This window comes from Alosa alosa, chromosome 22, assembly GCF_017589495.1.
Source record: "Alosa alosa isolate M-15738 ecotype Scorff River chromosome 22, AALO_Geno_1.1, whole genome shotgun sequence".
NCBI lineage: Eukaryota > Metazoa > Chordata > Actinopteri > Clupeiformes > Clupeidae > Alosa > Alosa alosa.
Window position 1 is genome coordinate 9,125,711 of NC_063210.1, and position 27,091 is coordinate 9,152,801.

Sequence of the window (27,091 nt, forward strand, 5' to 3'; positions counted from 1 at the left end):
TAAAAGGAGGTGGTGATGGTGTGTGTGTGTGTGTGTGTGTGTGTGTGTGTGTGTGTGTGTGTGCGTGTGTGTGTGTCAGCGCGGGGTGTGAGAGGCTCGTGGGATGGATTGTCGGAGTGATAACAGACACGTTTGATTCTATTTTCCTCCTTTCTTCTGCGTCCGCGATCGGTTAAACAGTGCTCCTCTGTTCTCCTCTCCTCTCGTCGTCGTCAAGGCCAGACACGCTGGAGAGACAGCAGACTAGGCCTCAAGTGCAGAGCATGGACCACTGCTGCTACTTCAAACATCTCAGCCTGTTTGGACACACACAGAGAGTTCGCCCTGAAGAGGTTTATGATGTGTAATTCAGAGGAATCCTCCTTTTATACTGTCATGCTTAGCAGCGGCCTCTCATAAAAATGAGGGAAAGGAATCCGTATAGCCTTTTATGAACGTTATTGAGAATACACAGAGCTGAATTCATAAACACGTAAGGGCGTTCTAGCTGGTCCAGAGTGAGTAGTGTACATGGGAGTAACATCAGTCATTAGTGACTGAAAATACTATTAAGGAAAGTTTCAACTCTGCCATTGGGTACAACAAGTCATGACTCCCCCTAAATGTTAAAGAGCAGGTCTGAGTGTGTATGTATGGGGGAGGGGGATGGGAGGGTTAGTCTCCTCATCTCTTCTCCAATTTGTCTTTATCTGTCTGTCTGGCAATGAGCCACTACAGGGTGTAAAACATGCATGATACAAAAATATGCTGGAATATTTATGATAGTTACCCGTGCTTTTTCTGCCTGAGAGCCCAAGTCGACCACACCACACCTTAGACCACTGTGCTGTACACACGGTACTCCACTGGTCGCCTGGTCGGCCCCCGCAACAGGATTTTCTCCCTAATGTCAATTTGTAGGCCCGTCGGCTGACCAAAAAAAAAAAAAGTGACGCAGTCATTACTGTAAGTCTTCACACTTCCTCCTAATCCTGTTTCCCCTCTCGCTGCCTTCCTCATCCTCATCCTCTGTCTCTTCTTCCTCCTCTTCTTCCTCCTCTCCGAATGCTTAAAGCAGTCCCCCGCTCCTTTGAAAAAAAGTGCTCGGTGTCATCGTCCCTCGTGGTGCCCACGGTCAAACATCATCCTCTCAGCCATAGAGGCTCTCAGCTCACTGGACTGTGTGATGCTAAAAGTTGCTCGGATGCACTATCCTCAAGCCGTGTGAAGGGCTATGTATAGAAGGGCGGCACAGGGCTTTTGCATCTTTTTAGAGGCATCCGGGTGCCAGTTTTGTGATGCACTACTGTTTACCGTCATAGAATATTCTAGTTTTATGACACACACAAGAAACTAAACAACATTGTGTGATGTTTTGTGAGGTAAAGTTAAACTGTCTGGCAATGGACACAGCAACACTTTTTTTTTCATTCTTTCCAATAGCTTTAGTTTAGTTTAGTGTCATTTAAAAGTTCTCACATTCAAATGTGGCAGGCATTTAAAAGCTGTCATTCTTGGGAGTTTAGTAACGCTGCAGTCTTGGGTCCATTTAATTTTCTTCCTGCGCTTTCTCACTCTTCCTTTCTCTGTCTGTCTGTCTGTCTGTCTGTCTCTCTCTCTCTCTCTCTCTTTTCTAAAAGTCCACCTGAAACCTGCCTCTTTAAAGCAGCCAAACTCTTTTTCCTGAGAGAAGATTGATGCTTCCAAATGTGCAGAGATGGAGCCCTGGCTCTGGCTCCCAGGAGAATCTCGCCCTCATGCTGAGCTGCTTTAAATACCAGACTCCTCACCTGTTTCGTAACCCGGTTCGTGGCACGTCTGTCTTGTAACCTCTTTCTTTTTTATCTCCCCAGCTGGGAGAGAGGACACGAGCGGAGAGCATCTGCAGACACCCCCATGTGTTTCCCAGCACCTCTGACATCTTCATCAGTGTTGCAAGAGAAACTCTTTCCCTTACCTTGTTTGTCATTGTTCCACTTGGGAAGAGGCAGCATATTGCCTGTAGCGATCAGGCGGTTAGTTTGCTTCTGTCATAAATTAATGTTATGTGATTTAATTCTATTGAATATGTCCTGTCGAAATGTTACCCTTAAAAATTGAAACAGTCAGAGGGGAGGCAGGCCAGTTGGCATGGAAACCAAGCTGCAGGTTTTAATTACGCTTGGCTAGTTATGTTTTTAACACGACAAAGGCTGATTCAGAGACCTTTCAGCGTTCTCCAGGGCAATCACATTTTACATTTTCAATTAGCATGCTAATATAACCATATTGAACTGCAGTCTAGTGTAACTGAATGCAATGAGCCTCTCAAGAAGAAAAACTATAGAAGAGTTCCTAAAAATGTAAGTGGGGATTATTACCACATGCTGTTCTACAACTGTTAATATGTGTAAATGATTAAGAGGTTACGCTGTTTCTCAGATTGGATAACATGTGAGATTCATCTCTACTGGGAATAATACATATAGACCTATTTATTAAATTGAGACAATTATAGCTGAAACAACCACAGTGGAGGTTGAAAACCAAATCCTTAGAGCGAAAACCCGCAAAAAAAACACAGCAGGCCATTTTCTTGGTCCATGAATGGCTGTTGACCCAATTTCAAGGGAGCATGGGTGAAATTTCTCGAGATTACAACATACAAACATTCCCAAGGTCTCTCATGGATCTTTTTCAGGATTGTTGCGCCAACCATCTTGAGAAAAAAATGCCTTGTATAAAACTTTGATTCGCCTTGTATGGGCACACACTTAGTGTGGGGCACACACCATGTCTTCAGACCATGCCAATCTCCATGTGAGGAGCTCTCAGTTATAGGCTAACGGGAAGGTAGGCGAGTGATAATAGCACTGTTGTCTATTTTTAAACAATCATGGTTTTATTTGAACATGCCACAGAAATCCCTTCCAACCATGAGTGGGTGGATACATTTTTACTCTCACTCTGATACACGCACACACACGTACACGCGCCCGCGCGCAGGATGATAAAACAATGGCATTGTGTTGGGGTAAAAGAAGCCCCCTGACATGGCTCTTTGCGCTGCGCTACATGTGAAGGGTAAAACCTGGAAGGTTGTCTCTTTAAATCAACGCTGCGGCGCTGATGTGCCCTGGAGCGCAGACGGTAGGAACCATCTCCACCTCTGCAATAGGGAGCCTTCACCCAGCTTACTCCACAGCGCCACGGCCACGCCGAATTAGATCCCATTCCCATACTTTCTCACTGGCGCTTGGTAGATCCCACGCTCTACAGAAGGATAGTAAACTTATCAATCGCTTTCGGTGCGGGGGAGAGCGGAATCTATACCGGATTTTAACCAATGGTTTTCTTTGGAGGGTGCTCTCTCCATGTGCCGTACGCTCGTGTCATGGGACTACTGCTCGCTCCTGCAATCTGTTGATGACACGGGTTCCAAGCGTTGTGTGGTTCGTCCTCTGTGGTGGTGATGGAGTACTTTTTACTTATCTATATTTTGGTGAAATCTCGGGGATGATGGGGCGAACGTCGTCGCCTCCACACCAGTTGCTTTCGTCGAAATAGGTAAGGACATATTAAGTGAATGTCACACTTAGCAAACCATTGTAACATATGAATGACAACTAGGCTGAAATATGGAGAATGCCGGTATAGCGTACTGATCTTAAATGCGAATTAATCGGGGCTGATTTCATATTAAGCTAATACTTATTCTGCTCATCAGCAAACAGTCAGTGTATATACGGTACATGTGTAATGTTATAGTTCAGATGTTTATGAAGTAAAACATATTAGTGCGTTAGCGTAGCCTATCAATATTAAGCTAAAATGCTGTCAGATCGCGATATGAAAAAAAAAAAGACAAGGAAATTTCTCTCTTTTAGCGTCATAAAGACGTCATCAGTGAGTCTTTTCTTCAGATACAGACGAGCCATTTCAAACCTCCGCCACCTATGTGCCTGAACTCTTACGTCACTATCTAAACGCACAGACTCACCTCTTTAATAAGCACACGTGTGTGATGGTGAAATTGCCAAAAGGGAGACATTTGGAACAGTTTAATTCATATTTCCCGTTGGAACTGACGTGATAGCATGCGCCTTTTTAGTGTCAGCCGCTCTACTGCTCTCATTCGTTTATATTCTTACAGATGGACCAAGTGCCGGTTACAGCGCGCTGTCCATCACCGTCCGTCCCCTCGCGCCGGAGGATGACCCCTCCGAAGCCCACTGTAACGTTGACCTTCTGGATGGACTCAAGTGCCATGGGCCAAGTGGCCATGTCGTAAAGCACTTTCTTTCCTTGTTGAGACATCACTGTTTTCAAACTGGAGGACAACTTTATAGGACTTATGGTGAGTACCGCTTTTAAGGCTGTTTGGTCATCTTCCATAATGTTTACGTGTACCTGCTATTGTAGTCTCTTCTCTCTTTTATAGAGGTTGAAGGGCAGGCATATTGGCAAAGTTCATGTTGGCGAGTGCATCTGACGTGGTACCCTTAGATACAGTCGGTGCACATGTGCAAAATCTGCTGTAATGGTTCTAACTTCGGGGGGGCTGACTCTTAAAAGGTTGACGGGCAACGCCATGTTTTTGGTGTCGAGTGTTCTTTAACCAAGCCAGCTGTCATTGATCCGTATATCTTGTCGGAGTGGATTCCAAGAAACACAAGTGATACCTCACCATGGCATCATAGCGGGTCTTATCACTGCATTCCCAGAGCGTGACAGACGGAATCCATTTGTTGCAGTGCGGGACGCGTGCCCAACGCTGAAGTGATACATTGTTGAAGTCATTCTATTTACTCACAAGTAATCAATATACACAAACCGTTTTGTGCGTTTATATACTTGTGTGCGAAAGAAACAGAAATAGCAGCAGCATTTCACTCAAAGGGCAGCCGTACCAGAGACTCTGGAAGCAAGAGAAGGCGTGCATTGAATATCAATTGTCAGCTAATCATTGCAAGAAGCTGTGGCTTGTGCGTAGCCTTGGTTATCCTTCTAGAATTGTGTGTCCCGGTTGTTCATATGTTGCTACGGTACACAGCGCCAACCAAAACCTCAGTAACAAGAGTGGCTTAGTGAATCAAAGTGGAATTGCACTCTAGAGACATATAATATTAGGGTTGACTAGGGTTGAAAATTATAGGTGAATGCTTTAGTGTATTTTACCATGGCTTGGATATCATATGTTGAATATTTTCATGCTCATACCCCACCCTGCACACTGCTTACCTCGGTGCCCGGTGCCAACGCGTTTATTTACGGACTTGTCAGAATGTGCTCTTCAGCTCTCCTGACATGGGTAGGGCCGTTAATCATGCGCGGGCCGTCATTACCTGTCGTAGCTACCAGTGGAGTTGTCAGCAGACAGACAATACCCCACGCAACCTTGCATATGTGCTCATTCAGTCAGAGAGATCATGCACATTTCCCCATAGGCACCCTTGTGAGCGCCACAACTCAAAAAACTCCATTAGGTGTACCGGAGCAAATATCAGGACCAAGGACAGCGATTTTTACCAACTGGAGGGAACTATCCATCCGTGCAGACTCTCATCCAATAGAATAGTAGGAAGTGCCATTGTTGGTGACTCCAGAGTGGAATGTTTTTTCATTCCTGTGGCTGTTTTTTTTGGACCTCGCCACTAAAGTGAGCCCATGATTCCATCCTGAGAGAGCATTAGTAGCTACGGGTGATTCATACAGCCCTGCTTAGGATGGACACTATAAGCACTAAGACACTAAGACTCTCTAAGATTCTCCATGCCTTCCTTCCCCCTCGGCTCAACCTCAACAAAATGAACTGCAAGTTATTTTAATCTCCGAATCCTTGTGCGGTTTGCCTGTGCCCAATTGAGACCCCAAACAGACTCTCGAGCACTTCAGAGCGACAAGGACAGGATCAGCGCATTCTTCCCCCAAAAGGAAGCCCAGACTAATAGTCAAAAGTGGAAAACAATGTTTCCACTCTCTCTCTCCCTCTCATTCATTACATATCTCTCTTTCTCAACCCCTCTGCCTCTCTCTCTCTCTCTCTCTCTTTCTCTCTCTCACTCTCTTTTCTCTATTTCCAACTCTCTGCTTCTTGTATGCAAATAGGTTACAAATGCAAATGCAACATGTTGAATTTGGACTAAAAGTAGAGCATAATGTTCAACATGAGGGATTACTTGATGCTGACGTTACAGTATTAAAAAGCAGCCAGGGACTCCTATTCTGTTAGTGTTTGATGGAACACCACCTAGCACTGAAAATAATGGGTAAAAAGAGGTGAAAATATTGAGAACAACACTTCAGTCCTCTCACTTTTTAAATGCCTGGTATTAATATGTTCCCAAAATATTTTGACTCACCATGTTTTCATGTAACAGAGGGGTGCTTGAAGCTAAGCCTTGTGGTGTTAGGGTATTAAGTGACTTATTGAGACAGGGCAGCCCCAGTCCTGGGATCCATGTTTTAGATGCAGGCCAAGCAGACAGCATTAAGGCACTGATGAAGTAGTGGCCCCCCACTCGAGTGGGGGATGTGACAGTGGCAGCGGGTTAAAAGTTCATCGCACAGGGATTACAGTGTAGGGTCATGTGTAGGAAGAGTGTCAGTGTGTGTGTGTTTGTGTGTGTGTGTGTGTGTGTGTGTGTGTGTGTGTGTGTGTGTGTGTGTGTGTGTGTGTGTGTGTGTGTGTGTGTGTGTGCTGTGCCGTGGTTGTGGCTGGGTGAACATGGCATGTGTGCATCTTCCAATAAATACAATCAGTCAGTCCCTGTCGGAAAAGATGGCCTGTGCATTGGAGCACGCTGAATGAGCAGGTTAGTCTCCTGCACAGTGAGGGAATGAGAAAGAGAGAGAGAGAGAGAGAGAGAGAGAGAGAGAGGGGGGGGGCAGTGAGGTATGGAGGGAGAGAGCAAAAAAGAGCCAGAGAAAGAGAGAGGGGGTGAGAGCGAATCCAGCAGATCACGGAATTAAAGTACTCTATCTCCAATGACAGCCAATAACTGGCCTCTCCCTTTGAGCAATTTGGAGGTATGATATCAGACTGTCCTAGGAAATGTCATGTTATGACATGCTCTGATCAATGTCAGCACTGGAGGGCAATATGTTTCTGTCAGTCAATATCAGAATGGCAGTATGCTCTCCTATTATCTGCATTAGACCCATGAAATCAGACAAGTGCCAATGAACATTAGACTTGGAGGACATGATGAAATCCAATCAATGGTTATGAGGTTCACTTTATGGTGACAGACTCATAATGTTTCACTGTGCTTTATGGAAGGCCAGGACAAATGTAGGCTCTAGGCAACCTTGAACGTGGCATAGAGATGGATTAAAGCAAAATTTACCATGGTGTACTGTACATGTTGTTTCAGTGGAGGGATTGCCAAGAGTGGGTGACATTGAGATAATATGTCATTGGATGAGGAAAGAGAGGGTAGCATTGTAAAATGGACAGTGAAGTGGTAGTCAGTTGAAAGGAGGACAGTCATTCTGCAGACACAGTGTTCAAAAAGGTAAAGTGGCACAGAGTATCCTTTAGAATCATTTCACACAAATGTTACACTGCCATATTGCAGTTTCATATTTCATTCCAGATTCCACTGGTGATGCTGAGTTGAAGCCAATAATCTTCATTAGGCCTACTACAAGGATCCTCATGACAAAATAGACCTGGCCACATTTAGACAAACTTTGATTTCTACAGTAGCTGCTGGTTACCACTAAAGCAATACTGTACAATAATTTGTCTCTTTTGAGGTGTGTTTTTATGAGCAACTGTTTTTGTATGGTAATGTGAAGGACAGATGAACACACCTGTTATAGCCATTAGTTGTCCAGGCTATGCAGTTGTTGTGCAGTCCAGGTCAGAACACCCTGCAAATTAAAAAAGCCTTCACAGCATGGCATTGCCAACAGTATCACCAAAAGATGCTAGTTAACATGATAGTGAGCTTTTATCAGTGACAGTTAGACTGTTGGTCTTGTTAGCAAGTGTTTTGAATGCTGTTTATAATAATAATAATAACATTAATAATCTTTATTTATATAGCACTTTTCAAAACAAAGTTACAAAGTGCTGTACAATATCAACATAAATGAAAATGCATAATAAGACATAATAATATAACAATCAAATAATATATACTAATTCAATTAGAACTTAACATACATTTGAAAAAGGAAAATAAACTTAAATAAACACTGAAATAAAACTTACTGAAATAAAACTTGACACTGAAATAAAACTTAGGATACTGAAATAAAACTTGACACTGAAATAAAACTTACTGAAATAAAACTTGACACTGAAATAAAACTTACTGAAATAAAACTTAACACTGAAATAAAACGTAATACTAAAAGTTAAATAATTAAATAATAAATAAATTAAATAATTAAACTTAACACAAAATGAAGTACATTACTTAAACAAAACTAAGGAATGCTTGCTTGTAAAGATGAGTTTTAAGGAGGGATTTAAAAGAGCATACTGACTTGGCTGACCTGATTTCATCAGGCAGGTCATTCCAGAGCCTAGGTGCCCTGACACTAAATGCTCTCTCCCCTTTAGTTTTTAGATTGACCTTAGGAATAGTTAGGAAACCACTACCAGATGATCTTAAAGTACGCACAGGTGTATAAGGTACTAGGAGATCAGATATGTAGTTGGGAGACAGGCCATGTAGAGCTTTAGAGTTTAGGTAGGTAGCGTATAACATCTGCACTGCCATCCTCTTATAATAGTAATGATTGATGCAGTATTAATTCCATGCTTTTATCTTTTATCGCTTTGGGTAAAAGCGCCTGCTAAACGATTAGATGTACTGTAAAGGTAGCTTGCTAGTTCTAGTCCTGAACTGCACTACACAATATTGATATTCACTTTGAAAACATGTCCTAAGACCATTGCGTAGACATGGAAAGACTGCCCATACCCCATTTGTTATCCTTAGAATAAGCCTTGATTTGAGCCTAAATGTAACATTGTTTTGAATCAGCAAGTCACATTTAAGACCACTGTCACCAGTTTCTTAGGCTTGTTTGTTTTCAGCCTTTTTGGCAGAAGTTGGGAAAGTTTCTAAGATTCTCTTCACAATCTTCAGGGTCAGGGGGGTGGCGTAGAAGAACTGTCCACATTCAAATCCTACAGACAAAGAGAACCCTTCATTAAAAAAAAAAGTTCAAACCCTTGGGGTTTCTTTGATGCAGCCTAAGGCTGGAGGAACCTTATTTTGGGGGGTAAGACTCTACTCTACGAAGCTTTCTGTAAAGGGGCCAGTGTCTCCTTGGCAGGTTCCGGCAGAGTGCTGGCCGGCGACTAGAGGGGATGGGTTTCAGCTGGGGGCTGGAGGGAGATGATTTGATTTGTGTTTTGGCTACCTCCGCGGGGTGCTTTTCTTAACAGCTCGCGCCTCCAGTCCTCCAGCGAGAGTGGGAACTCTTTGAGGGCAGTGGGCTTGCTGCCTGACTTGCCGAGAGGAGCGAGCGCTAGAGAGAGAGAGAGAGAGAGAGTGCAGGGAGAGAAGCTCCTTTCCTATTCCAAATGGTGTTGATGAAAATGGAGGGGGGTACGGGTCCATGTGGAGGCAGTCAGAGTCTGGCCCTCTGCTTGTGTGATGATAGTGTGTGTGTGCCAGTTGCACAACAGTATCGTGGCTCTCTCTGTGTTTTTTTTAAACAGTTGCAGACAAGAGGGAGAGAGAAAGAGAGAGAGAGAGAAAAGAAAGAAAGAGAGAGAGAAAGATGTCTTCATTGACTCTCAGCGCAGGTCTAAAAATACATGGTGGAAGGGAAATCCATCAGCTGTAATAATAAATTTAGATAGTCTTTGTCAGACTAATGGTTGTAGCAATGGCTTTTGTGCGCTAAATGTTTTAGAATATGGCATTCCAAAACTAAATTTAAGTGCTTTAAATTCTTAAAGATATCCCATATGATTTTGATCAACTTATTTTTCAGAGGGCAAAAGGCTGTAACCATAGCTTTGTGTGTATATGTGTGTGTGTGTGTGTGTGTGTGTGTGTGTGTGTCTCAGCGTGTGTGTGCTCCTAGCCTAATTCTCTTCTTCTCCTTTTCAGAGTGGAATTTGTCTGTTGCCTTGCAGTCTAATCCAACCACTGGAGCTCTCACAGAGCGTCACAAAGATGTGTTCATGTGTGTCAGTCCGTCACATTACATTTTCAAGTCCATTGTGACTTTTTTTTCCCACCATTTATGGTTATAATCCCAAGCTGATCTAAATCCTCCCTAAGCCCCCTGTCTCTCACTGTCTTTCAGTCTGTATTATACTTTTGATTGAGACGCATGGAGTAGCTTTGATGAACTCTGTGTGGTGCTTTCTGCTGACCAGGGCCAAACCTAAACTGAATTTAAAGATATTTTTGTGGGATAAAGCTTTTGATTGCCTAAAGCATTCATGATTGGTCAGAGGGGCATTTAAATTATATCGCTGCATTGAAATTTGATTTCGAAGTCTTAAAACTCCAGCCTTGAGTCATCCTGGATTAGATCCAGCTCACCAACATCAACGACACACTTCACAGACTTTTTTTTTTTTTTTTACAGTGGGTTTATTTTTGTCGGCCAGCTCTAGGCCCCCACAGCACAGCGCTGTGTCGACACCTTGCTTGTTTACCATCCCCTGAGTCCTGATTGCAGCGCTGAGAACTAGTCTGGAGTGACCGTCCAATGTGTGTGTGTGTGTGTGTGTGTGTGTGTGTGTGTGTGTGTGTGTGCGTTTGAGTGCAGGCGTCAGTCTCTGGTGCAGAAAGAAGGTCACCACACAAAATCGTGGCAGTTCTTCGTCCCGATTGCGAGCCGCCCGGCGCGCATGCTGTGCTGACCTTCTTTTCTGTCCCGCTACTCACTCACTGGCCAAGACCTGCGCAGGAGTTGTCTTCCAGCCCCCAATTCTCTGCGCAGTGACCTTTTTTTCCCTCTCTCCTCGGCTTGCTTGTGCGCTCGACTGGTCGAAGCCAAGCGCCTGTGGCCAGAGAGAGTGGCAGCCGAGAGAGAGCGGAGACGAGAGAGAGTGGCAGCCGAGAGAGAGAGCGGAGACGAGAGAGAGTGGCAGCCGAGAGAGAGAGCGGAGACGAGAGAGAGTGGCAGCCGAGAGAGAGCAGAGACGAGAGAAAGGACACGGGGAGATGGGAGGACGGAGAAGTGGCGTCCAGTCCTGTCCAGTCACCCAACCTGAAATGAATTTAGTGTGCAGAAAAGCACACAGTTGGGTTGGGGGGTTGTGGGTGTACAGAGGGTCTTCTAAGGACTTGCCTTTGCGCAAGCATACTAAAAGATAAGGTTTATGGCCGCCTTGATTTTATGCGTTCTCGAGATCGCATGAGCCTCACTTGTTTTAGCCTTTTCTCCCCTCCAGTCCTCTGCAGTACCTACCTTATATCTAATTTTTATTTGCCTGCTAAAAAGATTTAAGGACCCTTAAGTAATAATTTCCATAGGGCCCTTGCCAAATATCCCATCCTAAAACCCAGTATTTATAATCAAGGTAGAAATAACACATTCACCAAAGGCCTGATTTAGCTGTGCGGGAGAAAGTGGGTCTATCCGACCTCAGTCAGAGTGGATTTCTAGAGTGAGTGTGCGTAACGTACCGGCGGTTTAATTCTGGGTTCAGCTGGAGGAGTGGGTAATTGGTGGTTGGGAGCGCAGGCGGTGGAGACGGATAAAGATGAGTGGAGGTTTTTGTGAGGGATGTTTTTGGGGTGGGGGCAGGTGGGTGGGTGTGGGTGGATGGGGAGAGGTGACTCTGCTGGGGGGAGATGGGAGGCGGACAGTGGGTGTTTGAGGCTGAGTGTAAAGGGCATTCTGGGAGTGTGTGTGTGTGTCTGTATGTCTGTGTGTGTGTGTGTGTGTGTGTGTGTGTGTCTGTGTGTGTGTGTGTGTGTGTGTGTGTGTGTGTGTGTGTGTGTGTGTGTGTGTGTGTGTGTGTGTGTGTGTGTGTGTGTGAGTGATGCGGCGTGCCTGAGGGGATTGGGCCGCTGATGCACAGCAGAGGGTAACTTCAGGCTGGATGATAAAACAGAAAATAGACAAACTGAACTAGATGAGAAGGAGAGAGAAAGATAGAGGGAGAGAGAGAGAGAGAGAGAGATGAGAGAGAGAGGGAGTGTTAGAGAAGGAGGAAAGCGAGGGAGAGATGACAAATATAGGAGAAGAGGGGGAAGGAAAGAAAGATATGAAGAGGAAGCTGGAGGAGAGGGAGGGAGAGATAGGGAGAGAGTGATGAGTGTGGGCGTATATCTTTGCCTCTCAGGGACAGAGATCTCAGAGAGGGACTGTTTCTCACACTCACACACACACACACACACACACACACATGCTCACACACTCACAAACACACACAAATACATGCCCACGCATTCTCTTTCTTTCTCTATCTCACACACACACACACACACGCACACACACACACACACACACACACACACACACACACACACACACACGTACACACACAACACATACATACACACACACACACACACACACACTCACATACACACACATGCTCCTACAGGGGCTAGACACACGAGGAAAACTAATCAGTCTTCTGGTAATTAAATATGAAAGAATGAGGGGATGTGGGGGGAGTGCTGCGGGTGTGTGTTTGAGGCCAAGGCTTCCTCCACGGGTGTGTGAGTGTGTGACTGCAACAGTGCCATCATCTCTCTATATCTGCTTCTGCGAGAGTGTGTCTCCATGTTTGATTGTTATAGTCGTGTCGTATTGGTTCTTCTATTTGTGCCGTATTTGTCTGTGTGTTAGCACTGTATATGTGTGTCTGCGTGTGTGGGTGTGTGTGGGAGAGAGAGAGAGAGGGAGAGAGAGAGAGAGAGAGAGAGAGAGAGAGAGAGAGAGAGAGAGAGAGGGAAAGAGAGTATGTGTCGTGCGTATACCACAGAATTGAACACAGCTGTGGTCCTTTTCTCCTCCGCCACACTGTAATCTGGAGCTATACTCCAAAACAGATGTGAGGACAAACAGCATATGCCTCTGCAGACTAACAGACTCTACAGGAACTCCGCTGACTTATTGTGTGCCCTGTGTCCTTGCTATGCACACAACAGTAGCGTTACTAAAGCATACAAATGAGCTCCTCTAATAGGCTTGTTCTGGATGACATTATTAAAGACTAAAGGAGAGGACTTTATTTACCTTTCTCTATGTCTGAGATTGTGTGTGTGTTTGTATATTGTATATTTGTATACTGTACAAATGAATACATATTTGTATACTTGTTTAAATAAATTAAAAGATAGTATATGCACTAGTCTTAATGAGGAGAAGTCATGTCTTCCTTTAAAATCTGTCAAAAGGACATACGTATATCTGTGTATGTGTGTAATGTATGGGTGTATAGGCTCAGTGTACTGACCTCTTGTTGTCCTGGCCAGCAGGATCTGAAGCGGGTGCTGTCCTTCCCACCGTACCCGGGGGACTACCTGCACCCGGTGGTGTACGCCTGCACCGCCGTCATGCTGCTTTGCATGCTGGTGTCCATCTTCACCTACATCGTCCACTACAGGTACCGGACACCAGACCGCCCAGTGTAGCCTGTCTACGCCCACACAGTCCAGCAGGACACGCAACAAAGATTTTAAAGCGGAGCGTTCTAGAATCTTTGGTTCAGTAATACACAGCAAAGCAGAGATGGAAAACTCTGGCTTCAGAAAGTCAGAAGTTTTTTGGTTCTATCTGTGCACTTAACGTAGATGATTTTGCTTTACGCTTAGTTACTTGGCTGAAGAGTTGTGCTCATTAGAATTGGTTTAGTGAGTAGTTGGAGAAAATATGTGGAAGGACTTTCACTTTCTGTTTTCTACCCCTTCATCAAAGCCACCATTGTCCAGTACAGCCTATGCTAGCCTAACACAATGTAACCTATGACATTTAGCTCCATGTGCCCATCTTAGCTGATGTCTACTATGAGGTGCACAGCTGTAGGGAGCCTTTATATACTCCAGCAAATATCCTGTGACTGAAAAAAAGCGTCACACACTGCTTATTCCAGTCCAAGACAGCTCAGCACAGCAGTGGAGCAATGCACACGCTAGCCAATATTACCTAGCCAACCCAGCAGTGCTGAAGACATTATGGTTTAGCCAAAATGACAATTTCTGCATTGTGAAGCAGATCTAACTGTGTGCGTGCGTTACTGCCAGGTGAGTTGGGGCTGCCAGCTAGGAGTCTCCCGGGTGTCAGTGAATCTGCCCCTCTGTAGACAGTGTGCTTCACGGCCACATTCTGAGCACTTAAATAAACTCAGACAAGGTCTTTCACACACTTGAACACACGCACACACACACACACACACACATTTACTGAGTACATTAGAGTGTCCTTAATTGTTAGCTTGTGAGCCAGGAGAGAGGAAGCAGACTCGCCCGAGTGTTTAAGGCCAGCAGGCACGAGTAATTAAGAAGTACAATGTGGGAGGAATAGATTGAGTTTTTTTTCCCTCTCCTTCTTCCGTTCGCTTTGTACGGGGTCAGACCACAGTGGAGGTTGGTTTGAGTCTTTCCTGAGTCAGACGCCTGGCGTTTATAGTATCATCTCTTTCTGGCTGTCGGAGAGAGCACTATCTGGTGAGTAACACTCGCTTTGAGGAGGAAGAGGGGAGGAAATAGAGATGGAGAGAGAGGGAGAGAGAGGGAAGGAAGGAGAGAGAGAGATAGAGAGGGAGACAGACTGACTCCCCCAGAGAGGAGTGCAGCCAAGTCCAACAAAGTTCAGCCCACATGCCCTGCCCACTAAATAAATAAATAGACAAATAAATAAATAAATTCATAAAAAGACAAAAACAACAACAACAATAAAACAGGCCCCTTCTGGGACGAGCCAAGTAGTCACCCCGGTTTAATAGACATCAGATTTATTACTCTTCCCTTCGATGGGAGCAGTTTTATGTTTTTTTCTACCCACCAACCCCCCCCCACCCCCACCCCCACTGTCGCTCTGTTCATTTGTCATTCACCTGACCCAGTGGTACCTCTGCCACTGAGCTGTTGTTGTTTCTCCTTCCTCCAAAGGGTGATACGGATCAGCGGGAACGGGTGGCACGTCCTCCTCAACTTCCTGTTCCACACGGCAGTGACGTTCGGCGTGTTTGCGGGCGGCATCAACCAGATCAAATATCCTGTCGTCTGTCAAGTGGTGAGTCTTTCCTGCTCCGCTGGCTTTCCTGCCAGGGGTCTCTCGAATGACATGGTGCCTTTGTGTGTGTGTGTGTGTGTGTGTGTGTGTGTGCGCGCGTGTGTGTGTGTGGGTATTCACTTAGTTTTGTTGTTTTGAGTGCAAGTGTGAAAGTGTGCTGAGAATGTGCAGCAGGGTTGTTTTTTGTATCTGCAGAAATTTCCTTATGTATCTGTGTTGGTGTAGAAACCTGAAAGCAGAACCGACCCATTATTTGAAGGAAACACCTTTAAAAGTTTAAATTCATTCAACTTTTAAATTCACTTCTTTCAGTGTTTCATAGTTTCAAATACATCCCATTCATATACTTTTTATCATTCTAAAAGTCTAAAGCCACCACACTATATGCCCTTTGCCATGTTAAATCCCTTCATCCTCACTCCACAATGAACTCCAGGTAGCTCAGTAATGCCTGCTGTGTCAGTGTTCTCTCTCTGTAAAATATTCAGCTCCCTCCTATGGGACTATGTAATTTCTCCTCTTCAGATGTGACTGCCAGAGTGAATGAAAACAGTTTACAGCACAGGGTCAGGAGTTCAGATGTGGGGCGGCTCAGACAGAGCAGCTGAGGCTCCACAAGCCTGTGTTGAGATACTGTATGTGTGTATGTCTATATATATTTACTGGGATATATATATACTGTATATATATAGCTCTGGAAAAAATTAAGAGACCACTGCACATTTTTCCGATGTCATCCTACGTTTGCTGACATTCAAATGAGTTGACGGTCTTATTCAAATTTGAAGTGGTCTGTTAATTGTCATTCATTCGAATGTCACTCAGCATCAGAAAAATATACAGTGGTCTCTTAATTTTCTCCAGAGCTGTATATATATATATATATTACCCTCTGTACTGTTTATTAGATTGGAGTCGTTTTGTGTCTGTATCATCTATTGTAAACTATTTCCTTTGACAGGGACAGTAGTGTTAAGGTGAGAAGTGGTCAGGTGACTGTCCATATGTCTCAGTCCAGACTGTAGCACATGGTTCAGTGTTGAATGGGTGGACGAAGCATCGTGTGCTGTCTTTAATGGTGAATCCTAGTAGAAAGAGTTTAAAACCAGTATCTGCATGGACTTGTCATGGAACATAGAAATGATATTGCGAGAGTGTGTATTGTATGTGCCTAAGTGTGGCTTTTGGCAAGTTTTAATTAGTCTGAGATGCACATGAGCTAAGACAGACAGCCCTTGCAGCTATACAATCTGTCAGGAATGACATAGTTTTGGTTATCTTAGAAAGTCCGCATAACCCAGAGTTGCCTTTCAGTTAAAGTTCAGACTGTTCTTTAGTCATTTAAGCAATAAGTGCAACCTCAATATGAACGTGTGTGCATGGGTGTATTTCTTCATGTGTCAGTGTATTTTCAAATGATGCTGTGTGTGAGTGCATTGTTACCCTTGTTTGTCTATGTGTGTCTATGTGTGTGTGTGTGTGTGTGTGTGTGTGTGTGTGTGTGTGTGTGTGTGTGTGTGTGTGTGTGTGTGTGTGTGTGTGTGTGTGTGTGTGTGTGTGTGTGTGTGTGGTGTGGTGTGTGTGTGTGTGTGTGTGTGTGTGTGTGGTGTGTGTGTGTGTGTGGTGTGGTGTGTGTGTGTGTGGTGGTGTGTGTGTGTGTGGTGTGTGTGTGTGTGTGGTGTGGTGTGTGTGTGTGTGTGTTTGTGTGTGTGTGGGGGTTGCATCTCTCCTCCTCTCTCTGCTATCTCTTCCTCTGCTGATTCCCCGTCTCGTCTGCATTATCCATGGACTATGTTCCCCGTCTCCCTTGTAGCTCACAGCTGCTAACATATGTCCCCTGTCTCCTGCATGGCCTACATATTGCCCTTACAGAGGCCAGACATGGGCGACTACATAATCACCCCTGTTTATGACCACGTCGGGCAAGCCCTGGTATATATACGACAGCCCACCAGCAAGGACCGCCGTAGTGGTTCGAGGATATTTATACTGCCATTGAAGAGCATAAGCCTCTTGTTGGTGACAACGGCAGACAGAATGAGATGAACCTAATCAGGTTGTATTGGGCAATGTTGGGGATAGAGCTACATCAATTGCACTCGTAATGGTGCAAATAAAAAAAGTAAAAAAATGAATATTGGTTTCTCGGAGTCGCACTTTTAAATAACCTTAATGTTACAACACGTCGCTGTAATACCCAGATGTAGAGTTCACTGCTCTCTATAATATATTTTCTTGGTTTGGTATACAAGGGAAATATCCATAACCCCAACTGCCGCTTCCACAGTTATAGTGTGTGTGGATTTTTCTATTACAGGAGTATCTGTTGAGATGCTGGATTTACTGTGCTGCATTAGCCTGATAACCAGGCTGGTTTAAGAGCAGGTTTAAGAGCTCCAGCTCCTCCAAAGGCTTGGCAATTTTCCAGGGAATCTTTATGAAGTGTGTGTGTGTGTGTGTGTGTGTGTGTGTGTGTGTGTGTGTGTGGTGTGATGTCTCCAGGCAGCCACCAGAGGGGATTGGTTATCAGTGAGAGTGAAAGGGGTTATGGGTGGCAAAAGTGCTGTGTGCAGCCAGGCGAGTGGGACACCTGCACAACCCAGCTGTCTAAGGAGGATTACCTCAGACACACATGCACAGCTCACCTGTGTGTGTGTGTGTGTGTGTGTGTGTGTTAATGTCTGTGAGTAAGAATATGCTACATTGTGTGGGTATGTGCCTATGTATATATATATATATATATATATAGAGAGAGAGAGAGAGAGAGAGAGAGAAACAGAATGTGTGTGTTTGTGTGTGTGTGCACGAGAGAGAAAGAGAGACAGTGAGAGAGAGAGACAAAAGGAGAGAGAGAGAGAGAGAGACAGAGAGAGAGAGAGAGAAGGAGAGAGAGAGAGAGAGAGAGAGAATGTGTGTGTATGACATTCTCCTTGGGCAAACAAAAGCCAAGTACTGGGACACAGCGATGGCAGCCGTGAAGAAGTCACGCTCGACAGCTCTCTGTTCCACAGCAGTTGAGGTGGCACAGAGCTCTCTTCTGCTGTTGCCTCTGTGTGTGTGTGTGTGTGTGTGTGTTTGCTTCTGTGTGTGTGTGAGGGAGAGTGAGAAAGAGAGCACACAAGCATTTCAGTATTTTAAATATTTAACAATGGAAAATTATTTCCTAAAGTAAATACTTCTAAAGATTGACAATGTTTAGTTTTCCGAGAAATCTGTATTATGCATTTGTTCTTGTCCTGATGTTTGATCCTGTTGATGTATGTGTTTCATCTCTGTGTGAATGTGTGCTAAGAAGCATTAGCGTCATTTCAAATAGTTCCAGTCATTTTGGGTACGGTGGTATGGTTAGGCTAGAAACCAATGCTGTGCACCTACATCTGATAGTGCGTGTTTGTGTGATGTGCGTAAATAGCATCCCTCTCTCTCTCTCTCTGTCTCCTCTCTCTCCTCATAGGTGGGTGTAATTCTGCACTACTCCTCACTCTCCACAATGATGTGGCTAACGTTTACCGCCCGCAATCTGTGTAGAGAGGTGTCAAAAGCCCCCCCTCCTCCGCAGGAGAGAGACCCACCCCGCAACGATCAGCAGAGATCCAAACCCACTGTTCTCGTGTAAGTAGCCAAGTCCTCATGTTCCGTGGTTAATCGACTGTGAAGGCAACGGCTAGCATGTGACTAGCATTGAAACATAATACACCCCTGATTTGGCAATGATTTGGAGTCACTGTCAGCAGTTAAAAAAATAAGGAGTGCTCAGTTTTTATTTTGATATTTCATTTTCTTTGATAGGGTTTCCAGTGCCTCCAGCCTCCCATCTGCATTTTAAGTTCAACAGCATGAGAAGAAACGGTTGTTCTATTTTGAAAGTATGGGACTTTGAAAATGGTCCTTTGAGAACTTTTTTTTTAAAACATGTGGGAAGATGCTCTAGAATTCTTGGAACCTTCAAAGATTAACACAGGATTACTGCCAGCATTTCTCAGTCATAATTTATACAAACAATGTTCAGTCATGTAGCTAGAATTTGTAGGTAGTTTCAGTTCCTGATTTGATATCCTGACTTGAGAGCAAAGATGAGTGAACAAGCTGACTGACGAGGAAGGCAAGGATGTATGTGTGGTGTTCAGAGAAGTCTTTGTCAAACAACAAGGAAACAAAAGAGCGAAAAACGGTCCCCAAAAAACCCCAAAACAAACAGAAAAATGCAGCAAGACAAAGATGGGGTGACAGGCAGTTACCAAGGGCAACGGCAGCAGGTGCCGGAATGATGCTCGGCCGCTCTCGCTGTCACTCATTAGAGGGAGCGGGCGGCAAGGGTGGGTAGGGGGTTGTTGGGGACAAATCAATTTTACTGAGGAAAATGGAGAATGTTCTACCGCCTCCCATTTGGCCCTACCTTATCTTGCATCATATTTCCACAACCTGTTTTTCCCCACTAAATGTCCTCTTCTTCATCTCTCTCACTCTCTCTCTCTCTCTCTTTGTAGATTTTATTTGGTGAGTGTCGGGGTGCCTTCGATTATCGTCGGGGTCACCGCTGCAGTTAGCCTTGACAACTATGGGAGCAGAGACGACGCGCCCTAGTGAGTACTTCCAACACCCCAGGGGTCACAAATTTAGGCTTAATCACGCAACCATCGATTTCCTGCCAACCCCCCTATCTCAATCCCTCTTCCCTAGTGACGTTTAGTTAAAACCTGATAAATATGGGGGGATGGTACATTATCATCACAGCAATGATGCATGGACATGAAAATAAAACGAAGTAAAAAAAAAAAAAAGAAAAAAACATCTATTTTTTCTTTTCTTTTTTCTTTGCCTTTTAAAAATAGTGGCTTTGCCAGTGTGTTATGTGGGTCACTCGCATTTCACGTTGAATACATAACAACTTAATGATGATCACGTTGATTCTGGGGGACATGTCTTAATTGATGGCATAAAATGACCGTGAAGACTTGCTGATTAGCGGACGAGGGAAAATAATGAAACGGTCAAGCGTAATTGTAATCCCTTCCCATCTCATCTGTCTCTGCTCCTCCTCCCATCCTCCCTGTTTCTCCTCCCTCCTCCCTGTCTCTCCTCCCATCCTCCCTGTCTCTCCTCCCTCCTCTCTGCTCCTCCTCCCATCCTCCCTGTCTCTCCTCCCCTCCTCTCTGCTCCTCCTCCCATCCTCCCTGTCTCTCCTCCCTCCTCTCTGCTTCTCCTCCCATCCTCCCTGTCTCTCCTCCCTCCTCTCTGCTCCTCCTCCCATCCTCCCTGTCTCTCCTCCCTCCTCTCTGCTCCTCCTCCCATCCTCCCTGTCTCTCCTCCCTCCTCTCTGCTCCTCCTCCCATCCTCCCTGTCTCTCCTCCCTCCTCTCTGCTTTGGTTGTCTTCCGTTCTTTTTTTCTCCACCTCACCTGTGTCCTGCTTTTTATGCTACCCTTCCTTTCACATGGGATGTTTCTGCTCTGTTCCCCCCGTCTCACCTCTCCTGTCACTTTTCTTGCTTTCTTTCTTTCCTACTTTCTTTCTGTATCTGCCCAACCTTTTATTTGCTTTGCCTATTCCATATATGTTTTCCTGTCTCTCCCCTTTGCCTCTCCCACTCTGCTTTTTCTCCCTTTCTTGTCATCTTTATCTATTCTCTTCACTTATTTCTGTGCTTTCTAATCCCCATTTCCATTTCATTTTTCCTCTCTTAAAACACTGTCTTTGCCTCTCTTCTCTTCTCTTCTTTTTTCTTCACATCTCCCCATGTTTATTTATTATTTTTCCCTCTCTCCAAACATCCTCTCCTCACCTCTCTTCTGACCTCTCCTCTCGTAGTTGCTGGATGGCCTGGGAGCCCAGTGTGGGCGGCTTCTATGGTCCCACTGCCTTCATGGTGCTGGTCATCTGCGTCTACTTCCTGGTCACCTACGTGCAGCTCAAGCGTCACCCAGAGCGCAAGTACGAGCTGAAGGCCATGACCGAGGAGCAGCAGCGGCTAGCCACTGCCGAGATGGGTCACCATTGCCACGACCCCTCGGCTGGCGAGCCTGGTATGGAGGGTGTCCCCCACCACCACCACCACCACCATCACCACCACCACCACCCGGGCTGCTCGGCCATCACCGCCTCCATGCTGGCCAACGAGCACTCGTTCAAGGCCCAGCTCCGCGCCACCGCCTTCACCCTCTTCCTGTTCCTGGCCACGTGGGCGTTCGGCGCCCTGGCCGTCTCGCAAGGTCACTTCCTGGACATGATCTTCAGCTGCCTGTACGGCGCCTTCTCCGTCACGCTTGGGCTCTTCCTGCTCATCCAGCACTGCGCCAAGCGCGACGACGTCTGGCACCGCTGGTGGGCCTGCTGCCCATCCTCCAAGCCCAAGATGGACGTCAACGGCGAGGCAGCAACGGCGGCGGTGTCCGGTGTGCCGGTCAACGCCAACGCACACCAGACAGCCCAGAACCACCAGAATCACAGCCACTCGCCCCAGACCCAGATCCACTGCCACCTGGACTCGCCGTGCCCGGGCAAACCCCTGCTCTCCCCGCACCTCCACCCGTCGTCCAGCCACTGCAAGCTGAGCCCGCTGCCCGTGGGCGCCCCCACGCAGAATCACGCGGGTCCCTGCTGCACGGGCGGCGAAGCGACTCGGCTCCTCGGGCGTCGCTCTGGCCGCTTGAGCCCAGCACCGCAGTCGCTGCCGGACGAGCTGCCGCGGCCAGCGCTGCCCCTGCAGAGCTGCCTGAAGGACAGGACTAAGTCTCGGCGCTCAATCAACCTCTCGGCCGCCGCCTCCGTTACCACGCTTCTACCACATGGCCTCCACCAGCCTGGACGGCAGCGTGCACAGTGCTTCCGGCTGCCTTGGCGGCGGCGGCGGCTCGCACCTGCTGGACAGCCCGCACAGCGCCGCACACCTGGAGCTCCACGCCGGGCCGCACCGCGACAGCCAGCTGAGCTGCCACAGTCCGCACCCGGACAGCCAGATGCGCTGCCGCAGCCCCAGCCCCAGCCCACTGCTGGAGCCCCATCTGGGCGGCTGCCACCACGGCAGCCTGCACGAAGGCCTTGGCTCGTCCTGCCACTCGTCCTGCCTGGACAGCCAGCTGGCCTGCCTGGACAGCGTCAGCCAGCAGGCCACGCACGTCTGCCACCGCCACGCCTGCTGCGCCAAGGCCGACCTGTTCGCCGGCGTCTGCTGTGCCGCCAGTGACCCGTTCGGCCACTCGGCCGGCTGCCAGCCCGAGGCGCTAGAAGAGCTGGCGCCCCCGGTGTCCTCGGGTATGTATGGGGGCGCCAAAATGACCGACAAAGACGAGGAGGAGGCGGCGGCGGCGGCCCTGGCGCACATAGATTTGCCGCCGCCGCCACGAGCCACTCTCTCTTGCCCACAGGGGGTGGCCACGCTCGGGCGCAAGGGGACGCTCAGCCGGCGGGGTACGCTGAGCCGCAACGGCAGCCTCCACGAGGACTACATGTTCAGCTCGGATGCCACAGGGAACATAAGGACTGGGCCCTGGAAGAACGAAACCACTGTGTAGACCCTCCCTGACCCCTGACCCCTGATCCCTAACCCTAACCCCTAACCCCTACACCCCACCCTCACCCTGACGTGATCCCGTCCTCCATTATCTAGTCCCTCTGAGGCTGGAACAGATCCCTTTCACTTCCCCCTCCCCCCCACATCCCTGTCCTAAAACCAAACTACTGTGTAGTCCCAGGGCTGTCAGTAAGACGTCTCTCGCCCCTCCTGAACTGAACTACTGTGTAGTCCGTTTTCGCTGTGATTCTCCTCCTCTGTAGTGTCCAGTCACTTCTCCTCCCTTAATCTTTACACTCATCCTCTATGGCTTTCCTATTGGGCCAGAACCTCTTGAATCTTATAAAATATGCTTTTGTACATTTACATTCCCTTTGGTTTTCCTTTTTCTTTTTCAGTATTACGTACATTTAACATCATCAGATATTTTTTGGTCCAGTCTGTTTACACTTACTAAATGATAAGGTTTATCTTTTTTTGATTTTCAGAATCTTTTTTTTTGCAATCAAGAGGCTATGAACATGCAGAAAAAGGTCTATGTTTAATTTGTAATATTTTTATAGTCAGGTGACAATGCAACAGATTTTTGTACCTGTGTGACTGTGATTTTGTGAGCTGACCAGCGATACATAGTGCAATCACTTTTGTGTGTGTGTGTGTGTGTGACTGTGTGTGTGTGTGGGTTTGTGTGTTCATTAGTATGTGTAATGTGTGTGTGTATATACATATGTGCATGTGTTCCATGCGTGTTTGTACCCATAAGTTCCTCACAAGACCTTACAGAACAATGAGATCTATTCCTTTGTGATTCCTCGCGGTAATTTGGCGCTTAAGAAATGCTTCATCTCTCATTTATGTTTCATATGTCTGAGGAAGATCTACAGCAATTATCACCGCACCAGCACTAGTGAATATTTCATGTGTTTTCACAATCAGAACAAGTAGTGAATTATCTGCTATTTGACTGTGGGTGTGAAACAGGATGTTAATACTGAGGAGCTAGCACTCGCAAATACCTCTGACGTTGAAGGTCTCTTCTGTACTTACCGGTACACGTGATGCTCGGCTTGACGTGTGTCTGTGTGGACTGTCCTTCTTTTTACAGGCTTTCCTCTCTAAGACCTACATTCACTCCTTTCAGAAAAACACGAGAGCCCATTCAAAGAAAAACATCAACACACTCCTGATGTTCCTGCTATGTTTGATTATTTCCAGAATAAGCATGCATTACTTCATCTCCCAAAACACCGCAAATGTTATCCCCTTTTTTCCACAAGCTATTCAAGGATGCTGCCTCCTGAGATAGCATGCAGAGTTACGTGTATGGCCGTTTGTCTTTGGGTTCACTCGATGGATTGGCTATTTGTTTGATTTTGTCACATATATTGGTGATTGGTTTTCATAAATCAGTGTCAACCTTATTATTCCCTCTCTCCCTCTCTCCCTCTCTTTCTCTCGCTCTCCTGTGTCGGTGCAAATGGATTAAACATGCAACATTTTTGGCAAAATTCTACAAATTCTACAAACAGCCTTTTTATGGATCTAAGTGTTCCTGACTTAACCCTTATCTAAAGATGTGAACAGGGATCAGAGAAAGCCATAACAAAGTTATGAAACATTCTAATGGAGTATAAACGCAGAGTTTGGCATGAACCATAACAAAATGGATTATTAACATTGATTAATAGATTATGATTTCAACCTGAGGTCTGCTTTCACATGGGCCTTACTTAGATGTGCTATCCTGAACAACACCGCTTAAATACTGCCTCAATTTCCCCATAAAAACCCCTCCCTCTAGTTTAGAAACACCACAGTACTCCGGAGAGTTTGTTTTCTATTTAATTGTGATTGTGAGCTCAGGGACCATGTCAACCACTTTCATTCACAAGTTCAAGAGCATAGGGCTTTTTGTTGCACACACAGTATGTAAGATGTCTTGTAGTTCACTATTGTGGTTGGTTATATTTTGAGGTTTGCACCAGGGGTGAAGGCGAAATGTGGGCCGAGTCAGCCCTGCCTCCAGTCCCACAATGCACCTGTGTCAGCATCCCAAGGGCTTCAGCTCAGTTTAGAATTCTTACAGCCGGCCTTGTCTGACACAAGGAGGTTTCTTTGCTTGTCTCCCCGAGAAAAGCCCTTGAAGAAGAAGAAGCTGTTCGAAAGAGTCAGTCCTCTGGGCTATCAGCTTTATATGTCTTCAGCCCTCTAAGCAGAACCTCTTTAAGAGTTCTTCTGTGGGGGATAGGACCCTTTTATTTATTTTAATGAGGTTATAGACTCCTGCATTGCACAGTGCCATGGTTGCTCTCATGCATTCTGTTCTGTATACACAAAGTTGTTCTGCATTCCCCTGGCCTCTGTTTTGGTTTCCCGTGTTCTGTAAGACTATTGGCGTGCCTCTCCGCATCTCTGTGCAATAGCCTACTGCTCTCCCTCTCCCCCGCCGGTGTGAATTGCGGAGAGGGCTGATCTGAGACCAGTCTGACAGCGCCCCCGTGACCTAACCCACACTATCTCTATTCTCTCCTATTTATGTTTTGATTATCTTTTTTACATTTACCACCATTTCCCAAATAAATGTCTTTAATCACCATGCAGACATCTGTCCAGTTCTCTGTACTTGAAAATCATAACAGCTGTGAAGAAAGTAATTCTTGCATTTTTTCAATGAGGTTTCCCTGAAGTATATACACTGTAGACATCTTGGAGCAATAATATGAAGCAAGATAAACCATCTCGTGAAGATTTGATACAAGCTTTCACAGTTTCATCATTAACTGTTATTACCAAAAGACACCAATGCTAGCAAGATTTCAGTGCTGGCAACCGTGTTATGGATGTTTCCATGCTGTGCAAGCTTTACTGTTGCTTTAACACTCAATGATAAAGAGAGTGTTTTCCATGACAAGCAACATGCAAATACACAGATTCAAGTGTGCAATTAACCTAAATCTGTCATAGCAAGTGGCTGTGTTTTTCTTTGGGTTCGAATTCCCAGATGCTTCATCCACTCGCCAAGACAGAAATGATGTAGATGTAAAATGCTGCAATTACATACACAAAACTAGAACTGTCATCTGCCCTAGTCAAATTGTGTTGTCAATTTCTATCAAACTTTTAAGCAATATGCCACTTTAAATTCATCAAAACATAGACTCAGAAAACACTATGAAAACCTTAGTAAAAAGAAACATATAAAATGCATTTTCAGAACATAACTACAAATGAAACACAGCATTACATTACAGAAACCTTATAAGTGCAACATTATAGGCCTTCTATAGAAATGTTTTGTTATGGAGATGTTTCATCCTAGATACTGTTTTAATCAAGTCAGATATTTCCAGTATTCAGTATCACTATTTTCTCATCAGGGAAATGATAAGCTTTAAAAATCCAAGGCAAGACAAGGCAATTTCTCATGTACACACATGATAAGGATTTGGTTATTGTTTTGCACTAGTCATAGATACAAAAAATACATTCATGCAATGAATGCACAGTACACAACACAATACACAAAGGGTTATTGACTGATTTATCTGTATTTGTTTAGGCTCCTCTGTAGCCTTTGATGCCATTTACGCACCACTACTAACAGATCGTGTCCCCTGAAGGTCTTTTATCTACCCACTCATTGCTCACTGTTAATAGACTATCCATAGCTGTCAGATTTTGCTCCTGTAGAAATTTCTTAAAGTAGCCTATAGCTGAAAGAATGTCGTGTATCTGAATCTCACCTCCACTACTCCTTGACAAACCACTCCCTCAATATTCATTTACACACTGTTTTTGAGGACATAGCAACTATTCTAGCAATCTCCTAACCACTCATAATGCTAGCAGATGACCTAGGATCTTAGGATAGCATGAGGTCTAATCGTGACAGATACTTCTAAATCCCATCTTTATATCCATTACGTTGTCTTGTAACATCTGAGTGTAAGTGCATGTGTGTGGAAGCATACAGTGTGTGCACATATTCATACATGTAACAGTAAATGGACAGATGCACCAATGTACATACATCTACACACGCACGGCCATACAGGGGTACACATTGTGAGAGTGCATGTCTGTGTGAGTATGCTGTTTATACATGTGCATATGTGTGGAAATATGTGCAATGGTTGTGTTTTTTTTTTTTTGTGGTGGGGGTGGGGTAGGTGCTGTCATTGTCATTGTCGTCGTCGTCGTCGTCGTCATCATCATCGGCGTAGTCGTCGCTGGGCTCCAGGGCTGCGCCGCTTGGGCCGATTGTTTATTCATCAGCCCCCTCTGTGCAGCTGATCCCTTTGTCAAGGACTCTGACATCAACTGCCGCCATGCTGCAGGAATCAGGGGAGTAGGAGACAGAGGGAGAAAGAGAGATGGAGAGAGAGAGAAAGAGAGAGAGAGAGATGGAGAGAGAGAGAGAGAGAGAAAAGGGAAAGGGAGTCAGGGC

General features: G+C 45.7%; 1 protein-coding gene across 1 annotated transcript; it reads left to right on the forward strand.

Annotated features, from left to right (window-relative positions):
- Positions 1 to 2,871: 2,871 nt before the first annotated feature.
- Positions 2,872 to 25,244, forward strand: adgra1a (adhesion G protein-coupled receptor A1a). The gene is given in 8 exon segments (XM_048233983.1): positions 2,872 to 3,525; positions 4,112 to 4,315; positions 13,380 to 13,507; positions 15,012 to 15,135; positions 18,590 to 18,747; positions 19,623 to 19,718; positions 20,943 to 21,870; positions 21,872 to 25,244. Coding segments are annotated over 7 exon segments (2,211 nt in total). The 5' UTR covers positions 2,872 to 3,525; positions 4,112 to 4,312; the 3' UTR covers positions 22,646 to 25,244.
- The last annotated feature ends 1,847 nt before the right edge of the window (positions 25,245 to 27,091 follow it).